The 20,980-nt window shown below is 45.3% G+C and overlaps 1 protein-coding gene across 4 annotated transcripts; it reads right to left on the bottom strand.

The window, feature by feature from the left end:
- Positions 1 to 176: 176 nt before the first annotated feature.
- ANKZF1 (ankyrin repeat and zinc finger peptidyl tRNA hydrolase 1) lies at positions 177 to 20,853 on the bottom strand. Of its 4 annotated transcripts, none has more exons than XM_048486980.1 (17): positions 20,772 to 20,853; positions 19,867 to 20,104; positions 18,863 to 18,980; positions 16,118 to 16,215; positions 15,426 to 15,528; positions 14,788 to 14,990; positions 13,738 to 13,853; positions 13,239 to 13,386; positions 12,083 to 12,305; positions 11,576 to 11,668; positions 11,055 to 11,219; positions 7,409 to 7,507; positions 5,537 to 5,792; positions 4,573 to 4,684; positions 3,604 to 3,771; positions 738 to 808; positions 177 to 655 (listed from the first exon to the last, which is right to left on the bottom strand). In XM_048486980.1, exons 2-17 carry the CDS (start codon positions 19,876 to 19,878, stop codon positions 535 to 537), a joined length of 2,106 nt encoding a protein of 701 aa, XP_048342937.1. In that variant the 5' UTR covers positions 19,879 to 20,104; positions 20,772 to 20,853; the 3' UTR covers positions 177 to 534. The 4 variants fall into 4 exon arrangements, with proteins under 4 accessions (XP_048342937.1, XP_048342939.1, XP_048342940.1 ...); XM_048486982.1 differs by having other exon boundaries at positions 3,604 to 3,756; XM_048486983.1 differs by lacking the exon at positions 738 to 808.
- Between the last annotated feature and the right edge of the window lie 127 nt (positions 20,854 to 20,980).

The following is a 20,980-nucleotide window of genomic DNA, read 5'->3' as shown; positions in this document are numbered from 1 at the left end:
CAGACTGAGGTCTACTGTGGGAAGCTATGTGAAAAATGTTATTAACACAAAGAGGACTAGTTGTAAGTGCAGCTACAAATTTCGGGTAAAAGCAAGGTGGTGACATGCTCAACATGTAAGTTCTGGCATTGAACAACAAAGTTTGGCTGAGTTGAACACTAAGGACGCAAGGGAAAGAAAGCCTACAGTTTTATTGTACCCCATAAACCATGTTTTGCAATGTGCAAACCAATCAGATCTATAAAAGAACCAAGTCAATACATGGCAACAGATCCACTCTTCCAGAAACCATGCTTTGCAGTGAAATGATCACAGTGTGTACATCTGTAGGAAAATTATCCCAGTTTTAGTACATGTGCAGGTGACAGAGAGAAGTGGCTCTCCCTTCATATAATACTTTTTTCATATTATAAAGGGTGCCTATGCTCCCTCTCCAGGAAGGACTCATAATAGAATCATACGTGATGCCTCATGGAGGAACACGTGCCTCCAAAGAGGAATGATTGTTTTCTTAGGCAGCTTCTGTAACTTGAGTTAAGAATGCACAGTCTTCCCTTGCCGATGTGCCTGCAGACAGTTCGTTGAGCAGAAGGAAAAGTCCAGGTAATGGAAGGGAACGCGGCCCAGCAGTGACTCGCCACACAGCCAGCAGCGTCTGCACATACCAAAAGGCAATATGAGCATACTGTCACATTAGCAGATGATGTCAGAAAAACAACAACACTCTAGTAGGGTACCTGGTATTCGTCAAAGTTGCAGTGGAGTCTTTAAACTGGGCAGCAAGTCTCCTCTCTGCTGCCAAAGCTCGCTGAGAATGAACAAAATAACATTAGAATGAAGGCCCAGAATTAGGGGGTGGGGAGGAGGCTACATCATTCTCTAGGCCAGGGGTCGGGAACCCGCGGCTCGTGAGCTGCATGTGGCTCTTCCGCTGCTGTTCTGCGGCTCCATGAGCCGAGCCGCGGGACCCTCTTCGCCCGCCCTGCTCCTTGCAGGGCGGGCGCTTCACTCGCCCGGCGGCTGGCCAGGCCGAGCCGCCGGGACCCTCTTCGCCCGCCCGCCGGGACCCTCTTCGCCCGCCCTGCAAGGAGCAGGGCGGGCGCTTCACTTGCCCGGCGGCCGGCCAGGCCGAGCCGCCGGGCCCATCTACGCCTGCCCTGCAGCGGGGGGTGTGTGTGTGTGTGTGTGTGAGCGGGCAGTGGGGGCGCGAGCGAGCAAGTGGGCGGGGGAGCGGGAGCCAAATGGCTCTTTGAGGGGAAAAGGTTCCCGACCCCTGCTCTAGGCAGTCCTAAACAAGCCTCATTTAGGAGATCCTGGCCGAGGCCCAAACTGCAAAAGGACTCTGCCTACTGGATACAGATCAGATTATCAGGGAAAATGAGTTACTGTCCATTCAGACTAGCAAGTTAGTTGCAACTTTTAAAGCAAAACCTAAACACAACTGGCCTATCCAGAGTTCCTTAGAAGTGCTTTGGGTTGGACAACTCATTTCACTAAAATAATGCACTGATAAGGCAAAGGTACTAGGCCTGGGGAGGAGCCAGTTTCCTCTAGAATAATCAAATGTTTAAAGCAAGAAAGAAGTTCACTTATAAGACATTCTGCTCCCTCTGCCTGCCTGCAAATTTCTGCCTCTGTTCTGCCTTGGAAAGAAACTTGGTAGAAACAAAAATGGTAACATTGATGTAAACAGGCAAAATAAATTAGCCTGATGTGAGAGTTTTACTGGCTCAATTATCTTTATTTAACAATAATTATTGACCACTTTTCTGTTCAGCCCATGTCTGATTACAGACATGGCTGTAATGCCACGTAAACAACACTAAGATACAACACTTCAGAATGGGAGCAGAGGTTCCAGATGCAGCCAGTTAATCTTAAAAACCCAGCATGGTGACAACTTTTGACAAAAGCCCACTCAAAGAAAATGTTCCAAGGTGTACAAAGACGAGCAATGAACATTTCAGACCATCTCTTGGAGCCATTCCCAGTATACTGATAGCAATCAAAAAGACCCAGAAACAAACCAAGGCAGAATGAGCTGTGCAGAGGGAGAAGGGATGGGAAAGAGAAATGGCAAGGACTGTAATTAGCACATGGCTAGTAGATGAGACAATCATGTCCTGTAGCTCTAGGCTGTTAGTGGCTTTAAAAGGTCCTTGAAATTATTCTTGAAGAAAACAGTGGAGCTGCCTTAAAGTTAATGTTATAGACGGATTCGTGCCCCATAATAAGGCACCAGCCATGTTCTGTGCTAGAGGGAACTTTTGAGGTACCTTTGGATACTCTACAGGTTATGACAACATGGATCAGTGTGGCTGGGACAGTGAATCTAGCAGGGACAACAATTTAATATCAGATGAAGATGAAAGAAGGCACTTCTACTTACTGGAGTATCAGCTTGGTTGGTGACATTACCAGATTAGTACAAGTGTTCATTTTTCTGGAGTGGGAGGAAATAGGCTGCCTTGAACTTCATGTTATGAATCATTGCCCAAACAGCTTTGGCTGTCAAGGGAAACTCTGAAAGTAGGACAGGCCTTTTCCCTTGGTAACAGGTGAATGTCTTGTGAGGAAAAGAGACTTGCCTTCTTGGGATCAAGGCACATCCTAACATAAGCAAGATATATTATGCCCTCATATAACTTATTTAAGCTTCTAAAGGAAAAAAAGATGTCTAGCCAGATAAAAAGGCATAGAAAAATACAAAAACTCAATAATAATGTCTGGCAGAAGACACTAAAGGGACGGTTAACCATCAGACTCAAGGAACATATTGGAAGTTTTGAGATCTAATTATCACAAGAGGATAAGACTAGAAGGCTCTTCATAAGAAGGGGCAATTAACTAGCCTGAGCTAATTGCACATTACAGGTGATTAGCAGATCGGCAAAATGCCACAGCCCATTCAGTTAAACACAGTCAATAGGACAGAACTTCTTTGTAGACAACACCAACAGAAGCTGCCTTTGTGTTACATAGCAGCCACCACAGAAATTACATTAGAAAGCTTTCGCTAGCATGTTTTAGAAGATGTGAATACTGAAAGTGAGAAGGATCATAGAACTGGAAGGGGTCCTACAGGTCATCTAATCCAGTGGTGGCAAACCTATGACATGTGTGCCAGAGGTGGCACTCAGAGCCCTCTTTGTGGGCACACGCACCGTTGCCCGAGTTTGGGCATTCAGCGGTGGCATAGTGCCAAGGGGTGAGGGGTGCATGATGCACTGGGCGTGTGCCCCTGCAGGGGTGTGGTGAGGGCATACCGGGGGCATGGTGGGGGTGTTTCGGGGCATTCAGGGGCATTCCAGGGCAGGGTGGGGGCGGGCGAGGGCTTGGCAAGGATGCAGGGCACATGCATGCTCCAGGCGCAGTTTCCCATCGCTCCGCCCCGGCACTTGATCTCTAAAAGGTTCACCATCACTGATCTAGTCCAACCCCTGCTCAATGAAGGATCAGCCTAAAGCATCCCTGATAAGTGTTCATCCAGCAGCTGCTTGAAGGCCGCCAGAGAGGGGGATCTCACTATCTCATGTGCACCCAGCTGATGCCTGTTGAAACACCTTATCAGACAATAACCACATGCAATGATCAGGGCCTCACCTTTTCACGGTCACTCAACAGAGCAAAACACCTTTTTTCATTCTCTTCTTGCTTCAGCAACTGCTGTGACTCCCGTTCTTCTTTCTCCCGCTGCTTCCGTTGGGCCTTGTGTGCTCGACGACGCTCTGCCTGCTTGGCTTCCATTTGGGATGTCAGTGGTCCAGGCACCTACGATCATACTACAACTGTACACTGCGAGAGACAGGGCCAGGGCCCAGCTGCAGCCACAAGACAAGGTGTCCTCAAAAGGAATGCAGTCTTCCCCTTGCTCTGAGCACACCTCCCACCATCTTGGGGGACATAGACTGTACAGATTATTCAAACTCATCCTTAATTGTTTTCTTCCCTCTCTGCACTAACTGCACATTCTCTCTTTATAGCATGTTCAAAATGAGTGGCAAATTCTACCCTACATGCAAAGTTGTTCTCTGCTCCAAATCACTACCAAACAAGAGTTTGACAAAGAGAAGTGAAAGATACCTCTTGCTAAGGCTAAGTGGCCCCAGAACAGCAATTCTCCAAGTAGCCTCCTTCCAGTTTTACTGGCTCTTATGCCAATGGAAGAACCCCTTAATTTGGAGAAAGGCTTTGGTTTGAGCAAAAAGGAGAGATGGGGGTATAAATATTTTAATTAGCAAACTTAATTAAGTGGAATAGGTGGGACAGGGATAGAAGCCATCCCATCATCCCAAAGAATGTACCGCAGAGTTTGGATGGCAAGTACCAAAGGGGAGGAAATAAGGAAGGAAGTACATACGCCCTTTAGCCAGCTACTGGATTCTCCTCTGAGTTGTGCTGTGTGAAAGGTCAGCAGAGAAACAGGACAGTAGGAAGGCAGGGCAGCTCCAAGCCTGAGCCAACTGCCCTCACTGCATAAGCTGCAGCTGTCCTCCATTCAGGAGGATGGCTTCCCATTCCAAGTGCCTGCTGGTTCCTCAAACTTGCACTCAAGAATCCCTTTTCACTCACCTGGGCTTGGATGTAATCATACTTCTCAGGCTGCTCATCCATGAATCTACGGAATTCATTACGAGTTTGCTTGTCAGCAGACACACAGTACGGTGGCTGGTTTTGCTTGTCCCTGGGTAGGAGATACACAGGACTGCTTCACAGGTCTGGATCTGCACTCTGCACCAAGGAAAACTAAACAGAGTGCACCACCATCCAAACACTTTTTTTGCCTCCAGAACTGGACCATACAACTGAACGAAGGAACAAGCCAAGCTCAATTTGCACAACGGTCACTTTCTGATTTGATCTGAGCAGGGGAGAGATGCCCAAGATCTTGCTGTATTTCCATGGAAATGAGGCAAACTAATCCTTAAGTGCCCTAGTCCTGAAATGAATCAATTCCTCATACTTCTGAAAATTCTGGGTTTACACTGCACTCTGTGTTGCTGGAGGGGGTTGTGGCTCAGTGGTAGAGCACCATGCAGAACCTCCCAGGTTCAAACCAGCTGAAAGGATCAGGTAGTAGGTGATGCAAAAGATCACCACCAGATGCTGGAAAGCCACTCTCACTTTGAGTAGACATTACTGACATGGATGGACCAAGGGTATAAAGCAGTGGTTCTCAACCTGGGGGTTGAACGACCCTTTCACAGGGGTCGCCTAAGACTCTCTGCATCAGTGTTCTCCATCTGTAAAATGGATACATGTCAGGGTTGGGGGTCACTACAACATGAGGAATTGTATTAAAGGGTCGCAGCATTAGGAAGGTTGAGAACCACTGGTATAAAGCAACTTCATGCGAGTTCATTAGGACAGCTTACAGGTTGGGCAACTAAGCAGGCAGCAATGGAGCAATGCTGGCCACATATGGCATCAGAAGTTTGACATATAGAAAGCAAGTTTGCTCCCTAAGGCCTGGGCCTGTCTGCTCCGGAGCACCACCATCTCTCTCTCCTTCTGTCGATCACATGCTGGGCATTACCTGATAGCCGGGTCAGCTCCAGTCTGCAACAGCAAGCGCACAACAGCACTCCTCCCTGCTGCTGCCGCCACATGCAAAAGGGTCCAGCCACTCTCATTCAGTGATGCATTGAGCAAATGGTGCATGTTGTTGCTATGACAATCTTCTCCCTCCTGTGCTGCCCCATCAGCCATTCCCAAAAGATGCTGCAGTGTTTTCAGGTCTCCCGTCTTGCAAGCTGTGAACAAGAGATCCTCCACTGGTGTGCTGGGAACTCCTGACAGGGAGAGAAGAATCTTGCATTAACCTGGCAAACTAGCAACAATTATGACTTTCAGCTTTTCCACTGAGGGTCCACTCAGCTGCAAAGCTCATGACAAAAAGTCACTTGATGTCAGGAGCCAGACTTATAACCTCCCTAGTACCAGGGTCATGCCATGGACACAGTGACGTGGGTATAGATTTTCATGGGGGGATTCGGGGGCGGGGCCACTCCGCCCCAAGCCTCAGTGCTTATAAAAGCAGCTCTCCGAGGCCAGGGACGGAAGACTCCTCTGCCCCGCCCGCCCACCTCCCACCGGCTGGGCTCCCAGCTGGCAGCCGGAAGTCCTTTCTGTCCTCCCCTCCGGGCAGAGGCGTAGCTAGGGAAAATGGAGCCTGGTGCAAAATCTGAGTTTTGCACCCCTGCCTGGAATCCATCCTCAAACAGCATCACTTTCAATGGTGTTTAGACTAGGGAGCCCAGATTCTCCTTTTAAATCCACCTTAAAGGGAGAATCTGGGGTCCCCAGTTAAAACAACATTGAAAGTGATCCTGTTTTGGGGTGGATTATCCACCACCCTGAAACAGCATCACTTTCAATGTTTAAACTGGGGACCTCAGATTCTTCCTTTAAATCCATGCCAAAGGCATAGATTTAAAAGGAGAATCTGGGGAAATTTGGAGGGTGCCTGGTGTCAGGGGTGCAATTCTTAAGCTAGCAGCACCAAATTTTCAGGGTACCTTTAAGAGACTATCCTGATGATATCACCCAGGTTTGGTGAAGTTCAGTTCAGGGGGTCCAAAGTTACCCTCCAAGCTGTAGCCCCCATCTCCTACTAGCTCCCATTGGAAACAATGGGGGATGGGGCATCCCCTTTGGGAGTCCATAACTTTGAACCCCCTGAACCAAACCTCACCAAACCTGGGTAGTATCATCAGGAAAGTGTTCCAACAAATCCCTGAAATTTTGGTGCTGCAAGTCTAAAGCCAGCGCCCCCTGCAGGCCACAAACAAAAAAACACTTAAAATACAAAAAAAACCACAAACGGGGGCAGAGCTTTAGACATGTAATGGGGGAATTGAACCCGAGGAAAAACCCCCCCCCCACTTACCTATGTACTTGCGTGGACATGAAATACAAGTGAAGCACCAGGATGTGCACTGTAGTGAGGAACAAGTCAAGTGCTAGAGCCATGGATCAGAATTCTCTCTACCATGGATTGATCTTGCCTTGCTCTCTTTCCGGCATTCTCATTTTATCAACGTGATATACTGCAGTGGTATAAGTCGTGATATACTGCAGTAATGAAGTTTTCTCCAACCCCTTGATCTCTACACATGCATGAGCAAAAAATCCCTCCAAATAGCAGGAGGAAAAAAGAAGACAGCTTTATGGAGACCTGTGCCCCAACAGCTGGGGCTGCATAACCAGAGGGATGTGACCCTCGCTATCTGAAAGAGATTGAATCGACCAGTCCCAACTGCCAGTTCCTTCAGTGGAAGGGGCTGCCATTCAGAATGAGACCAAAGTGATAAGTCTCCACAGATCTCCCTTTTAGTGGAATAGGTCTTAAAATGCAGGTACAAGTGAGGGCATCTCAGCTGGTATATGCTTCCGCACACAAGCTCACCCTGAGGCTCCAGCCATTCCTGGGCTTCAGTTGACTCTTCTCTGTTCAGTGGCACAGTCTCAGATTCTCCAGCACCTCTTGAAGGATCACTGCAAGACTCTGATCGAGGAAAGAGGAATAATGTGAAAAACCCCCACGATGGAAACATTCTTTCTCACCGTTTGTTTTGTTATTTCTTACCCCTCCCCCAGCATTTTATATCCCAGTTCAACTTATTCCAATCCCATTTACCGTATATACTCACGTATAAGTCAAGTTTTTCAGCCCTGTTTTAAGGCTGAAAAATGCCCCCTCGGCTTATACGTGAATCATCACTTTACCGGTGCTAGCAATCATAAGCCGCTTGTTGCTGCCCTTCCCAGAGGGCGAAGGGAAAACTCCCGCAGTCGGCAGGCTCTTCAGGCCTCTGCCGAGGCTGGGGGTGTGATCCGGGACTACCTCGGTGCGGCTGCACAAGCCACTTGTTGCTGCCCTCCTCAGAGGGTGAAGGGGGAGCCCTTGCAGCCGGCGGGCTCTTCAGGCCTCTGCTGAGGCTGGGGGCGGGCCGGGACAACCTCCGTGCGGCTGCACAAGCCTCTTGTTGCTGGTCTTCCTCAAACCCCAGCTGGGAGGCAGAGGGAGCTCCTTATTTGGGCAGTGACTCCCCCTGATGTCACTGCCCAAATAAGGAGCTCCCTCTGCCTCCCAGCTGGCTGGGTTTCCTCAAACCCCAACCGAGGTACCACTGTATCTATTTTATTTTATTGGTATCTATTTTTATTTTTGAAATTTACCAGTAGCTGCTGCATTTCCCACCCTCGGCTTATACACGAGTCAATAAGTTTTCCCAGGTTTTGGTGGTAAAATTAGGTGCCTCAGCTTATACACACGGGTCGGCTTATACACGAGTATATACGGTAGCATAAAAATCTGGACATTTGGAATTTTCTCTTGTCTTCAGTTTTCAAGCTTCAGTGGAAACTGGGTCCAAAAGAAGTTATGGTCGGGGTTAAAGACTCTTGATTTCTTGTTACCACAAAGCCCATGCTCTGAGGAACCAGCTACAACATAGATAATGTGTTTAGCTTAGTTAGTTCAACTGAATGGCTTGTCATTTGACTATAACTATTTTGTAGTTGCTACGTGCTTTCCCCAGTATTTTGCTTGCTTTTTTTCCACACCTGTTTGCATCCAATCACCTGTCAGGGACAACCGTGGGGAGTAAGGAATCCTCAGAGGAAAAACTAGGCCTGAAGAGTGAAGTCCAGCCAGAGCCCCAATAGGGGTAAGTTCAGTTCAGGCAGAACCCCAACAGGGAGTGAGCTTGAACAGCAGGCTAGTCAGGGCTCAGAGTCTGAAGTGCCTTCAGAAGCACCTTATTTCACTGACCTGGCACCAGCTAAGGTTTCTCAGGCAATTAGGTCACCTGATCAACTCAGACGGGTGGGGGGGGAGATACAGATTAAAACAAGTCGTGTCTGGCTGCTGGCTTGGCTGTGAGGATTAGTCACCTGTGGGGACCAATAGGAGGACCGCTTGGGAGGCAGGAAGATGTGGACACAGCCGTGCACTTGACTCCTGCCTCCCTGTGGACTGCACAAGTGCTTCCAAGTTGGTTTTTTGTTAGTTTGTTATTGTTCTAATACTGCACTTGAAGATGGCCTTCTCAGTTTAGAAGTTTTCAGGAGATCCTGAGTGTTAAGGGCCGACAGTTGAATATTCCACTTCAAGATAGAACATGTGCATATTGTCAGGATATTGTTGAGACCTTCGAGCATATTATGTTTTCTTGCCCGAGGTATGCGTTACCTAGACTCTCCCTACTTGTCCTGATTCTAGGGAATAAAAAAAGTTGTTCGGAGCATACATTGTTTGGGTTTTCTGGTTCACCTGCTGAATAATAGTGACGGCGGGATAACTGGAAAAACCACTGAATTTTTATTAGAAGTACTCAAGTCAAAGACATAATGGAAGCTTGATCACCTCTTCTGTACCAACCTTAAGTGCTTTGTCCAGTTTTATGCCCTGTTTCAACACCCGCTCTGCCTCCCCAACAGTTTTGCCTGCTCCCATTTTGAATTGCACAGTCAAGTCTTCAGTCAGATTAAGTTAACAGTTTCAAGAAAACACAGTAATAAAGACACATCTAGGACACTACCATACTTTTAACCAGTGGTCCTCACTATGAAGCTTTTTAACATGAACCTGTAGCTCTTCTGTAGCATCTGCCCCGTGTTTCAATAAAATGGGCAAAGCCCTTGCACAGTGGGGCTTGTGGTTGGCACCTAGTTTCCACTGTGAAAGAGCTCCTACCACAGAAATGGTTAACCTGTGAGCCTGAGTCGTGAGCATCATGCCAGAGATGGAAGTAAATGTGGCTCTTTTGGTTGATGGTAATTGCAAACGTGGCTCCCTGGGAGTTGCTATCATTGATCTAGGCCGGTTGCAGGACCTTTAACTCTTATAATCAGGATTGTTATGGATTCGATACTCTATCAGCCCCTGCCAGTGTGTGGGCCAATTGGCCATGCTGGCAGGGGCTGATGGGAATTCTAGGAAATCCGGCACATCTGGAGTGCCAAAGGTTCGCCACCACTGATCTAGGCAATCTCAGCTTCTCTTTCAAAAGAATAAGTTTTTAGCACCCAAAGAAAACAGCAAAGGGGCAATGCCTACTAAAGCCTAAGTGACTAGCTGCAACAGGAAATTATACATCTACCCAGTAATTTTGGGTAGGTCTCACCATATAGATTAAAAAATCTGCAAATCTGTTTTCAGGAGATTTAAAAAAAACAATGTGAGAAGATAATACAAAATAGTTTAAAGGTGTTGAGGTTACACAACACAACCTAATGATATTTCAGTTTCTACTTATTCCATTTTTCAGCAGAAGGAGATGAGTTGCTGGGCAGATTGGGGAAGAAGGAGAACAGAGCTTGGTAAAGATGGGGAAGCACAGATGGGCAGAGTGTGCCAGCAACAGTGGGGTGAGATGGGAGAGAGAAACTGAGCCAGAATTGAGGGATGAAAAATGGAGATGGGGAAAGGGAAGGTTGCCTCCCTCACAAGTCCTTCTGTCTTCATGACAATTAACCTCTGCCCCCAAGTATTCCACACATTTCATTTTATCATTATTATTCCCATTCTAGTACTACTGTGCTTTTTATAAATCAGGACAAGCTTCTCAACAGTGGAAAGCACTCTATAGGTAAACTGTTGCCTTGTATGCTAATACAGAAGTTAACTTCGAGTAGGTAGCCATAGCAGAACAAAATTCAACAAAGTCTTCCAGAATATAAGAGTGATGAAAGCTTATATTGGGAAAATATTCTGGCCTCTAATATGCTACTGGACTTGAAATTTGTAATGCAAGAGTGCAACATAACAATATAAATTAGACATTACATGATAAAATATTGGCTTTTATAAAAAACAATTATTCTAAATTGACTGAAGTCTACTATTTTATTTCTGACTTGATAGAAACAGAGACCACAAGTCTATTAGTGATCCCTTGCCCTGGGACCTTGTAGTAGGAAGATGCTGGAAAAGGCCAGAAGCTGGCATTCTCTGGTTTGAATCCTTCAAGGCAGGGAAATAGTCAGGAAACTATCCCCTTAGAAAGGATATGCACTTTAGAACAGCTTCACTACCCTCACAGACCCACCTGCCAGGATTTTGGGCTTTTTCCTTCTCTTCTTCTGATTCCGATTTGGTGCCACTTCAAATTCACGCAGGTCTAGCGTACTTAGTATAACCTCCACAGTCTCCAATTGACATAATGCATTTTCTTCCCCCTCTTCTTCATCATTTTCTGACCTTGAGGGGGAGTCTAGAAAAGAAAGAGACACAGTTCAACTCACATTCTTGCCTCAAAAGGTAAGAGTCACTGGGGATGGCAGAACCATCAGCTTCCCACTTTCAGACAGGACCCAAGCAGCCCCAGGTGCCTCCCATCTGAGATGGTAGCCTTCACCCTGGCTTGAACCTCCTGCCTGCTCACAACCTTCTTTTATGGAAAGCCCGCCCCATGATTAACTGCTCTTAGCAGTTTACAGTGGTCTTGCCACCCTGGAGTTCAAGAGTTAGAGAGCAAGGATGTAGAGAACTGTATTGGACCAGGCACAGCCAGAAAGGCACAGAACATGGCAGATTCCTCTAGCTATAGGACAATGCCTCCCAACTCACCATGATGCTGTGGAGATGCTTCAGGCTGATCAACTATTTTTCTCCAGGTCTTGCAAGGAGAGCCAATCAAATCTTCCACTGTTGTGTCCTTTTCTGCTCAAGAACCAGAACAATAATTTCACTGCTGGAAAATCTGTTGACTCCAGATGCATGTTTTGGATCAAAACTGACAGGCTCTCACCAGTAGACATGCAACAGCACATTTCACAATGGTATCATTTCAAGAGACGTGGGGAAGCAGCCACAGTAAAGTGAGCAGAGCTAGGGTTGAGCGAAGTACGGCTAGATTCAGCAAAACTGTATATGAAGTTTACAATTCAGTTTCAAGTACTACATAGAGAATTGTGGGGAAAGATCAATCCTTGACTCTTAAGGCACAGGACCAGCAAGACAAGACTATTGCATTATGGGTGATAGTGAGTACCCTTAATTACCAAAAGCCAGCAACAGAAACGCCACAACTGTGAAAGAGTCCAGTCTACCAATGATGTCAAAAGCCATGCTCACCATACACTTGCAGATCACGCAGAGCTCTATGCACCCGCTGCACCTCATGGAAGGTAGCTCTCCGTGTGCTGAAAGGAATGCCTCGGATCCGGGGATCATTTTGTTGAAGAGGGCCATTTTTACCAACAAAGAAGCGGGCACGGTTGGTGCGTGGGGCACGAAGAAAGATGCGCTCTGCACCTTGTAAATGCCCCTTCCAGCTGGCCAATAGTTCCTGAATATCCTGTACAAAATACAAACTAAGTAATACTTTTGCGAACACACAACTAAAATGTGCAAGTATGCCAGTGCAGCCTTTGGGCCCTGTCCTAAATGCTACAGTTGTCCAAATGCAAAATCAGCCACCAGGAGGTAAGCTGTTCTATGAAAACACGTAATGCTCTCCTGCCCTAGAAATCCTGATTCGAGTATATACAACATTTCAATGCTCTGGAACAGTCTTATGTATTGAGTAGTGAATCTGCAGAAAAAAACAAATTTTACACTAATAATAGCCTACAAGCCAGGAAGCTGCAAGGACTTGCAGGAGGGGGAATCTCATTTTTTCCTTTTAAATTTCCTCTTTCTTTCCCTGAAAATGTCTATTTCTTTACCCCTTCCAACCCATAAGCTTCAGCTTTCCCTTCTTTGTTCTCCCAGCAGTCTCTCCCTGGCAAAATTCTGCTTGGTTCCAGCTTAGTTTGATGGTGCTGGTTGTCAGGCTGGACCCAGCTGCATGGGTGCACAATTATGTTGTGGTTGCCTAGCAATAGCTACTGAGAACATTCCTTTCTTAAAACTTTAGCAACTGCTTCTATTATTTGTGCAGGGTGTTAACCCCTCTTTGTATAGATTTCAGATTTTCTAAGCAGAAGAGATCTCTCTTCTCTATCCATGCTCCATGGCTCCAATCTCCCAATTTAAGTATCCACAAATGGGGCCACAGTGATAATTGTATACTGATATCCTCTATCTCCATTCATGCTATTCTGCTTTGGAGTAGCCTCTATTAAGACCCGCCAAATAAGATTTAATTAGACATCTCACATTTGGGAAGGTAACTGTAACAGTTTGAGAAACACCAATGGTCTAAAGTATGCCAGGTCACTAGAATGTGCCCAACCCCCCTCCACTTGTGGGGGGATAATCTATGGCTGCTTTTAGAATCTGCACTCACCTTAAGCAAAGCAGCCTCATTGTGGCGCCGCAGGGAGGCCCCAGCAGATTTGGGCATACATCCCTGAGCATCCCGCACTCCTTGGGCTGTACCTCTGCGGGCTCGCACTGTGTACCTGTGGAAGGTCTTGTGCACCAGCACTTCACTCCTGGAAGAAAGCAAAGGAAATCCCATGGTGAAAAGCTCAAACCCATTGTCATAATTACAATGCAAACTGAGCATAATGAAAGTGCACTTGGGTCCCATACACAAAGCAAATGAGACTTAGCAGCTCATGGAGAGAGGCTGAGAAGCAGCCAAGTAATTTACACTCATCTCCTTAGTCCTCAATCCTATGTGAAATAGATGCAGGACCATGAGATGGCCCTTGCCTGGAATCAAACATGGAATCATTTCAGGCCTATACTTGAAGGTTCTTCTGTAGCTCCAATAAGACACTTTCATCTCAGCATGAAGGGGCTCCATGTGAAAGCCAGTCACCCTACCCATGAGTTCTTACCCCTTAAAGACAGCTCCTGCAAAGTGTCCTCCACCAGCCATCAGGATAACCCAGGAGGTGTCTGGGCTCTGCCTCTGAAGAGAAGCTACCAGTTGTCCAGGTTCTTCTACATTGCCCTAGAGATAACACACCCTCTTTAGTCAGTGAAATGCCATGGATGGAGTGATAGAAGCTCTCTGAGAACCGCTAGAAAACAGGAAGTAGGAACAGGATCGGGGAGGATTTTATTGTTAATCTGGACCTGTGGAAAGTAACCCACATCTTGGATAAATTCTGCAGGGCCAGGAAAAGAAGACATGGAGACAAGAGTGCAATTCAGCAATTTCAAGAATCCCAAAGGGCTGCCCCTCTAAGCAGATTTTGGAAGTTGTGAAACTGCTAATTATTTTATTTTGTAATCCTGTGGACAAAGCCCACTTTATTTTTAAAGTTTGTACCACACATACTGATTTAAGACACACACACTCATGCTGCAGAAACTCTGTGCTTTCTTTTAGAAAATAGTAGATGTGGAGGAAGAAACCATGTTGAAACAACCAGATGGGTTAGTGCCACCTTGCAGATGGATGGGCAGGGAAAAGATGAGCTAGGTGTCTAGGACAACTGTATTGGGCTTCAGAGACAATTCAGTATGTTAAGCACCAACTGCTGCCAGTCCAGAGTTTAGCAGCAATCCTAATTCACTAAGGCTGATTCTGCATGGGCCAAAAACAGTGGTGTGAAAACAGTATGAAAACAGTATAAACTCTTTTACACCGTTTTAAACCCTTTTACACCATTTTCACACCGTTTTCACACCACTGTTTTTGGCCCATGCGGAATGAGCCTAAGATTCTGAGGCAAGACAGAATGGTTTGAAAGTTAAAGGAATACATGATATGTGGGTGAGTAAGGGTCAGTGGCAGAATATTTCCTCTGAAACCCATGATGTTGCCCTCTACCGGTTTTCTGCCAGACAACTGGGATGCCATTTCTGCCGCTTAGTGATGAGCAGCTAGGTACTAAGCCAATAAGAGAAAGTCAGGAAGGAGGCCCAGAGGGCTGACATGCCTTCACAGTGTTCAGTACGCAACGATAGACTGTGATGAGCTGCCCTTGAGAATTTCTGAAGAGGACACGCTGAGAACGTGGACTCAGTGAGGTGCTCTGACAGGTACTCTTTCTGCTTTCATTGTCCCGGTAAGACAACAGGTCAGACTCACTGTCTGAATCAGGATCACTGGTATCAGAACCCGAGATGCTGGAGATATCACCTGTGTATCAAGACAGCAGCAGAGAATCACAAAGGTTGCAGAACGATACTCTAGAACCTTGTTTCCCACCCACAAGCGAAAGGAAATGGAACTAGCTCCTCCACAAGGAGAAAAGCCAGTCAGAAAATCTCCCATGTTAGACAGATCAAGAGCACAGTGAATTAGAAGTGCTCATTTGAATCAGAAAAACTGAGAATCTCTGCAGTTATTCTTGGCTGGTAGAAGCAAACTGAAAAGGTGCAGAGTGCTGCTGAACCGTTGTATTTAAAAATGACCCTCTGCTATGAAAATCAGAGGTCTGACAGACTAGCTAGTCCTCTTCACCTGCCTGCTTAGAAAGTTCTCTGAAGATGGATGCTTGGAACATTTTGTCTGAGCTAGAACAGAATGGTAGCTCCACCAGCCATAGCAGCCATAGCATGCACTCTGTCTCACCTGCTTGAGTCTTTGCTTCAAATTCTTCAGCTGTGAGCATCGGGCGGTTCAGTAGTCGCTGCTTCAGGTTAAAAAGATGCCAGTCAAGGCGATAATGCTCAGTCTAAGCAAGGAAGGGAAGGGACAGAATGAGGGTTCATTGGTGCAGCTATGACAGGTTCAGTGTTTAGCAAAACTTGAATGCCAGCTACAAGGGACAGGCAAAAGCCCTTTAACTGCATTGAGCATGGAGTGCCTGGAGCTTGGATCAGGATACAGAAAAGCATCCTATCAGCCAATATGAACTTACATCCCACCCAAAAAGTCAGTGTCCTATAGTGTTCTGTGATCAGGGGAAACTCAAATTTAAATCCTCTTCTGCCAGGAAGTTAACTGGACTGTTGTGCAAGTGAAATGGAGGAGGGCGGAGACCCACATTTGAAACCCTGAACTCTTGGGAGGAAGGACTGGATTTTAAAAAGGAAACTGAGAGAACCGCTCTCTTTATTTTGATTATGGAAGCAAAGATTCCCATCATACAGGGCCTCAGTTTTGCAGTGATTCTTGGATCATGCAATCCTTGGGTTCTATTTGAGGGCAACACACCATGACAGAGGTTGTGGCAACAGGTATAAGCAAGCCATTTGATCAGTTCTAGTCTAGTCCCACAGAAAACAGCCTTGATGGTGAGTCCCTGTTCACCTTTTGCCTACCTGCTCCTCTCGACTATCAAAGGCTTTCAGGCAGGCAGAGCAATACATCCGGTCTGACACCTCCAACACACTACAAGGTCGATCTGATTTGTTAGTCTCTGCAGCGAACAGGAATGAATAAGGGAAACAGCATTTGGTACAGAATATTAAGTAATATACCGTACATGCATCACAGATTTAGGGGAACTTGGTAAATGCAAAAGCCACGATACAAACAAGTATTATGCTAGTGTCACGATACAAACAACTGGGTGATCTTCATAATAAGGGCTGAGTTTGTGCCACATACCGTATATACTCATGTATAAGTCGAATTTTTTCAGCACATTTTTAATGCTGAAAAAAGCCCCCCCCACTTATATCGCGGGGTCATTAAAAATTTTGTGTTTCCTTTTACTTTGTCACAGCAGGGGGGCTTAGTTTTTATGCCAGCGGCACCAAAATTTCAGGGTACCCCTCAGAAGATCACTACTGATGATACCAGCCAAGTTTGGTAAAGTTTGGTTCAAGAGGGGTCCAAAGGTTATGCACCCCCCCCAAATGAGGTGCCCCTATTCCCCATTGTTTTCAATGGGGAGCTGATATTAGTAGATATTGGCTACCCTTTTTTGAGGGGTCCATAACTTGGGATTCTCTAAATACTCCTAAACCTGGCTGGTCTCTTATCAGGAAGGAAGCTCCTTATGATACCAGCTTGTGGTTTGGTGAAGTTTGGGTCAGGGGATCCCAAAGTTATTGACCCCAAAGGGGATGCCCCATCCCCCATTGTTTACAATGGAAGCTAATAGTAGATTTTTCATTTCTGATAATATCCCTCTTAAAATCTAAGTTGGGTTACATTTGGACATACAGATGATGATGAGGAATCCAGTTTTGGAGGATTTTAACTCTTGTGTTTTATCTTGGTTGCTGGTTGAGCTAAGATTTTTGTACTTTTAAAGTTATTGTTGATACCATATTGTTCTTGTTGACCCTCTTTTCCACTTATAGAGCCAGTTTACTGTTTTTCTTTGAAATAAATATTCAAAAACATTTAACCTACTGATGCCTCAATTGATGTAATTTTATTGGCATCTATTTTTATTTTTGAAATTTACCAGCAGCTGCTGAATTTCCCACCCTCGACTTATACTCGAGTCAATACGTTTTCCCAGTTTTTTGTGGTAAAATTAGGTGCCTCGACTTATATGCGGGTCGACTTATACGCGAGTATATACGGTAGTTGTTGTGAGGATAAAACAGAACAAGAGAACCACGTACACTACATTTAAATCTTGGGAGGAAGGGAACTATTGAAACACACTAAAATTAAAATAAAACCCACAGAATACAGCATTGAGTGCAGTTAGCTTCCTGCAAACATAGTTTTTTTTCTTTTTGGAAAGCTAGTTTCTAGCCTTTAGACTGCTTCCAAGTGCATAGGAAATGCCTTCTGAAATCTCTTGTAGTTTTGAGTTTGGCTGTCACCAATATGCAGATGATACACAGCTTTACATATCCATATACAACTCTCCTGGTGATGCAGGTTCTAAATCTGCATAGATAATGGTCACAAAAAGCTGCCTGGAAGCTGAGATTAAATAGCTAAGAGTGAATAGACTGAAACTAAATCCTGGAAAGACACAATGCTGGATGGAAAGGCAGAGGTTTTGAAGGATATTATGATCCTCACTTTTGACTGGGTTTAGCTGACTCTTGTCAACTCAGTTAAAAGCCTCAGGGTTACACTGAAACAAGCATTATGGTTGAAAAAGCAAGTTAATGCAGTTGTTAAAAAGGCTTTCTTCCAATGCTGCCTAGCCTGAAAGTTGGCCCATTACCTTGATATGGCTGATCTGGTCACCTAGATCCATGACATGGTGATATTGAGAGTAGGTTACTGAAATGCAGTGCACTTGGGTCTTTCCTCAAAATCAATTTGAAAACTCCAGTTGGTGCAGAATGCTGCAGCTCATTGTCAGGAGATAGATGCAGAATGCATATTACTCCCATTCTGCAGTCACTCCACTGGTTGCCCATCAGTTACCAGCCTTAATTTGAAGTACTGTATCATATACAAAGCCCTTCATGGCCTTGGACTGTCATATCTGTGAGACCACCTCTCCCCCACATGCTCCACCATATCAGTTTTGCTCATCTGAGCAGGATCTTCTGCAGGTGCCAGCCAACCAATCAACAACCATGTACACATATGCCTTCTCCATTGTGACCCCCACTTTGCAGAATGATCTGTCTGAGAAAGTCACAAAGGCTCCCGCTCTGGCTTTCTGCAAACTATGCAAAACAGAATCTTTCAAGAGGACTTTTTTTTGCAGATGATAGGTAGCAGCACTGTACAAAATGATTGACAAAGTTTCTAGGATAAATTATTAGATACTGGGGTCAATACTAGTATACACAATTTGCTGTCAGCTGGAGCATACTATGTCATTTTGCTTCATTTAATGTGTCATATAAACAGTTAAGCTTTGCTTCAGTTCTGTTTTTAAACTTCTGTTTGGATCTATAATCCTTATCCTACTTCACTGGTTACTGACTGGTCCATCCTGTTCATTTTATTGATTCATTCTATGTAATCTGCCTTGAGTCCAATGGGAAAGGGAGACTATCAATAACATAAACAAATAAATGAGATAATCTCTCTAGTTTCTTTTGAACTTGAAAACTCAAAAGTAATGAACTACTGAAATCTGGCAGTCCTTGGTCCACATTGTTTCCTAGCTTTATGCCTTTAGAAATAATTACCGGAAACTGCTACTGGGGTCATATCCTCTGATGACTCAGTGACAAGGAAAAGTCCATCCATTAAAGTTGAATTCTGGGCAGCCTCAAACACAGACCACACCTCAGCTGGCTCCATGATCTGAGAAGGAGGAGAGAAAAAAATAGGAATCTACAAGACTTCAGGGAACAGAATTCCCAGCGAGCAGCAACAATCACATTTGTAGCTCTTTCAGATTTAGTGAGTTCTCCAATAGAGAACAGGTAAGACAAAAGGCAATACTAAGATTCACCTCTCCACAGCAATGGGAAGCTATTCCCGGGCCTAGCTGAATTCCTGTTTGCAGGACCAATGTGAGGCTTCATCTACACATTATAAATACATTGTGTTTGTTGGGAAACAACACAAGAACTTTGTATCAAATCTGTGACAGGAATTTTGTGCCTCCCCAACCCCTATCATTCCTTTCCTGTTTGTGATTGCAGCATGAAGGAAAAAGCATCTTTAGTTTCTTCCTCCTATACCGCTTTAACACCCACAAATTTCCCCAAGGAGCCACTACTAGTTTTGTTTTTTTTAAATAGAATCACATTACTTAAGTGGCTACATATAAGTTTTACAACAAAGCCAATCAATCACAGCTCTATGGGGCAGTTTGTGTTTCTGAGAAGAGTCTAAAGTCACTTCTCCCTGCATGCAGTGTCACAAACAGATAAGTCAGCATGTTTGGGAGGCACAAAACACTTATTGCCCACATTGTACAAAGTTCCTTTATTGCCAGCTGCTGGTTTTTCTGGAGGCCACACAGTAGCACAGAGAGAAACACATCTTACTGTAACATGCCTGTGAAGATGTCATAGACGCAGGCAAAAAGTTAGAAGCTAAAACCACCAGACCATGGCCACACAGCCTGGCGAACCCACAAAAGTTATGAAAGCCTTCCACAACACATTCCTCCACCACCCTCCAACAAACAGGAGGATTTTGTAATGAGCAGACAGAACCTGAGATAGGATGAAAATAATACCTCAACCCTCATCAAATTTCCACAACAGCTGCTCTTTTGATGTTTTTGTGAGGTTAGCAACTCTCAAAAAGAGACTGGGCAAATTCAGCAGCACTTTGACAACTGTTAATGTAACAAACACGGAGCAGCTCCAGAGAGTCAGCAACACCAGAAGCACTTTAGAAAATCATTCTTCAACCCAAAAGCATAGGGCAGGGGTGTCCCGGAAACACCACTAATTTTGTCTGGTTTCCCCACCCTGGAAGAAAGAGACAAGAGAAAGGGGGGGGGGGGGATACGATCGTATATAATTACAGAGAGTTTGGATCCCTATCCCTATCAAAAAGTGAGATCCTGTGGGAAAGAAACAGCTCAATGCACGGAGAGTATATTATCCATAGGAGGTCTCCAATATCAGACTTATGATGTGGAGGCACTGAGGAAGATTACGAAATACGCAGCTTTACGTACAAAGCGGGGTTTGCCAATATCAACCCAAAATTTATTAATGGACTTTTCTAATTGAAATAAGGAATTGAATTGCATTATATGGGAATAAGGAACTTAATTGAATTTGGAGAAGACGTGGATGAATGGGAATTAAGACTGACATTGTTTGAAACTGAGTTCTTGTATATACTAAGTTGAGTTTTGAGTTCTGGTTGAAACAAACAAAATGAATGTATAATATATTAGTTTGTGTTTAAAACCTGAATAAGTTATTGAGCTTAATTTGCGACGTAGGATTTGTATGATACATGATTAAGAGATTAACGCCAGAGGACGGGGAAACTTTGACCCCCGTGCTAAACAACCGAAGGAGAGAGAAAAACTCTTCAATCGCCACTAAAAGAAGACATCGGAGAAGGAATGCAAAGCCAGCGGACACTGGGGACCAGGAATGGCGGCCGTGGGGGGCTACTTACAGTTCCCGGAGGCCAGTTCGAAAGCACACCCAACACCACAGGCTCGCCGCGAGATTCCTCGAGCAGGGCACTTCCCCTCCGCATGCCACTTCAGTGTGCGTCACTTCCACCTCCCTTTGCTACCTCCCTTCTCCCCCGTAGCGCATTCCCGGTGCTGATTTCTCATTGGAAGTCCCACATTCCACCTCCCCGCTCCATCCTGATTTCCC

The sequence above is a fragment of the Sphaerodactylus townsendi genome, linkage group LG02 (genome assembly GCF_021028975.2).
Source record: "Sphaerodactylus townsendi isolate TG3544 linkage group LG02, MPM_Stown_v2.3, whole genome shotgun sequence".
NCBI lineage: Eukaryota > Metazoa > Chordata > Lepidosauria > Squamata > Sphaerodactylidae > Sphaerodactylus > Sphaerodactylus townsendi.
This window is presented reverse-complemented; position numbering and strand designations above follow the sequence as displayed.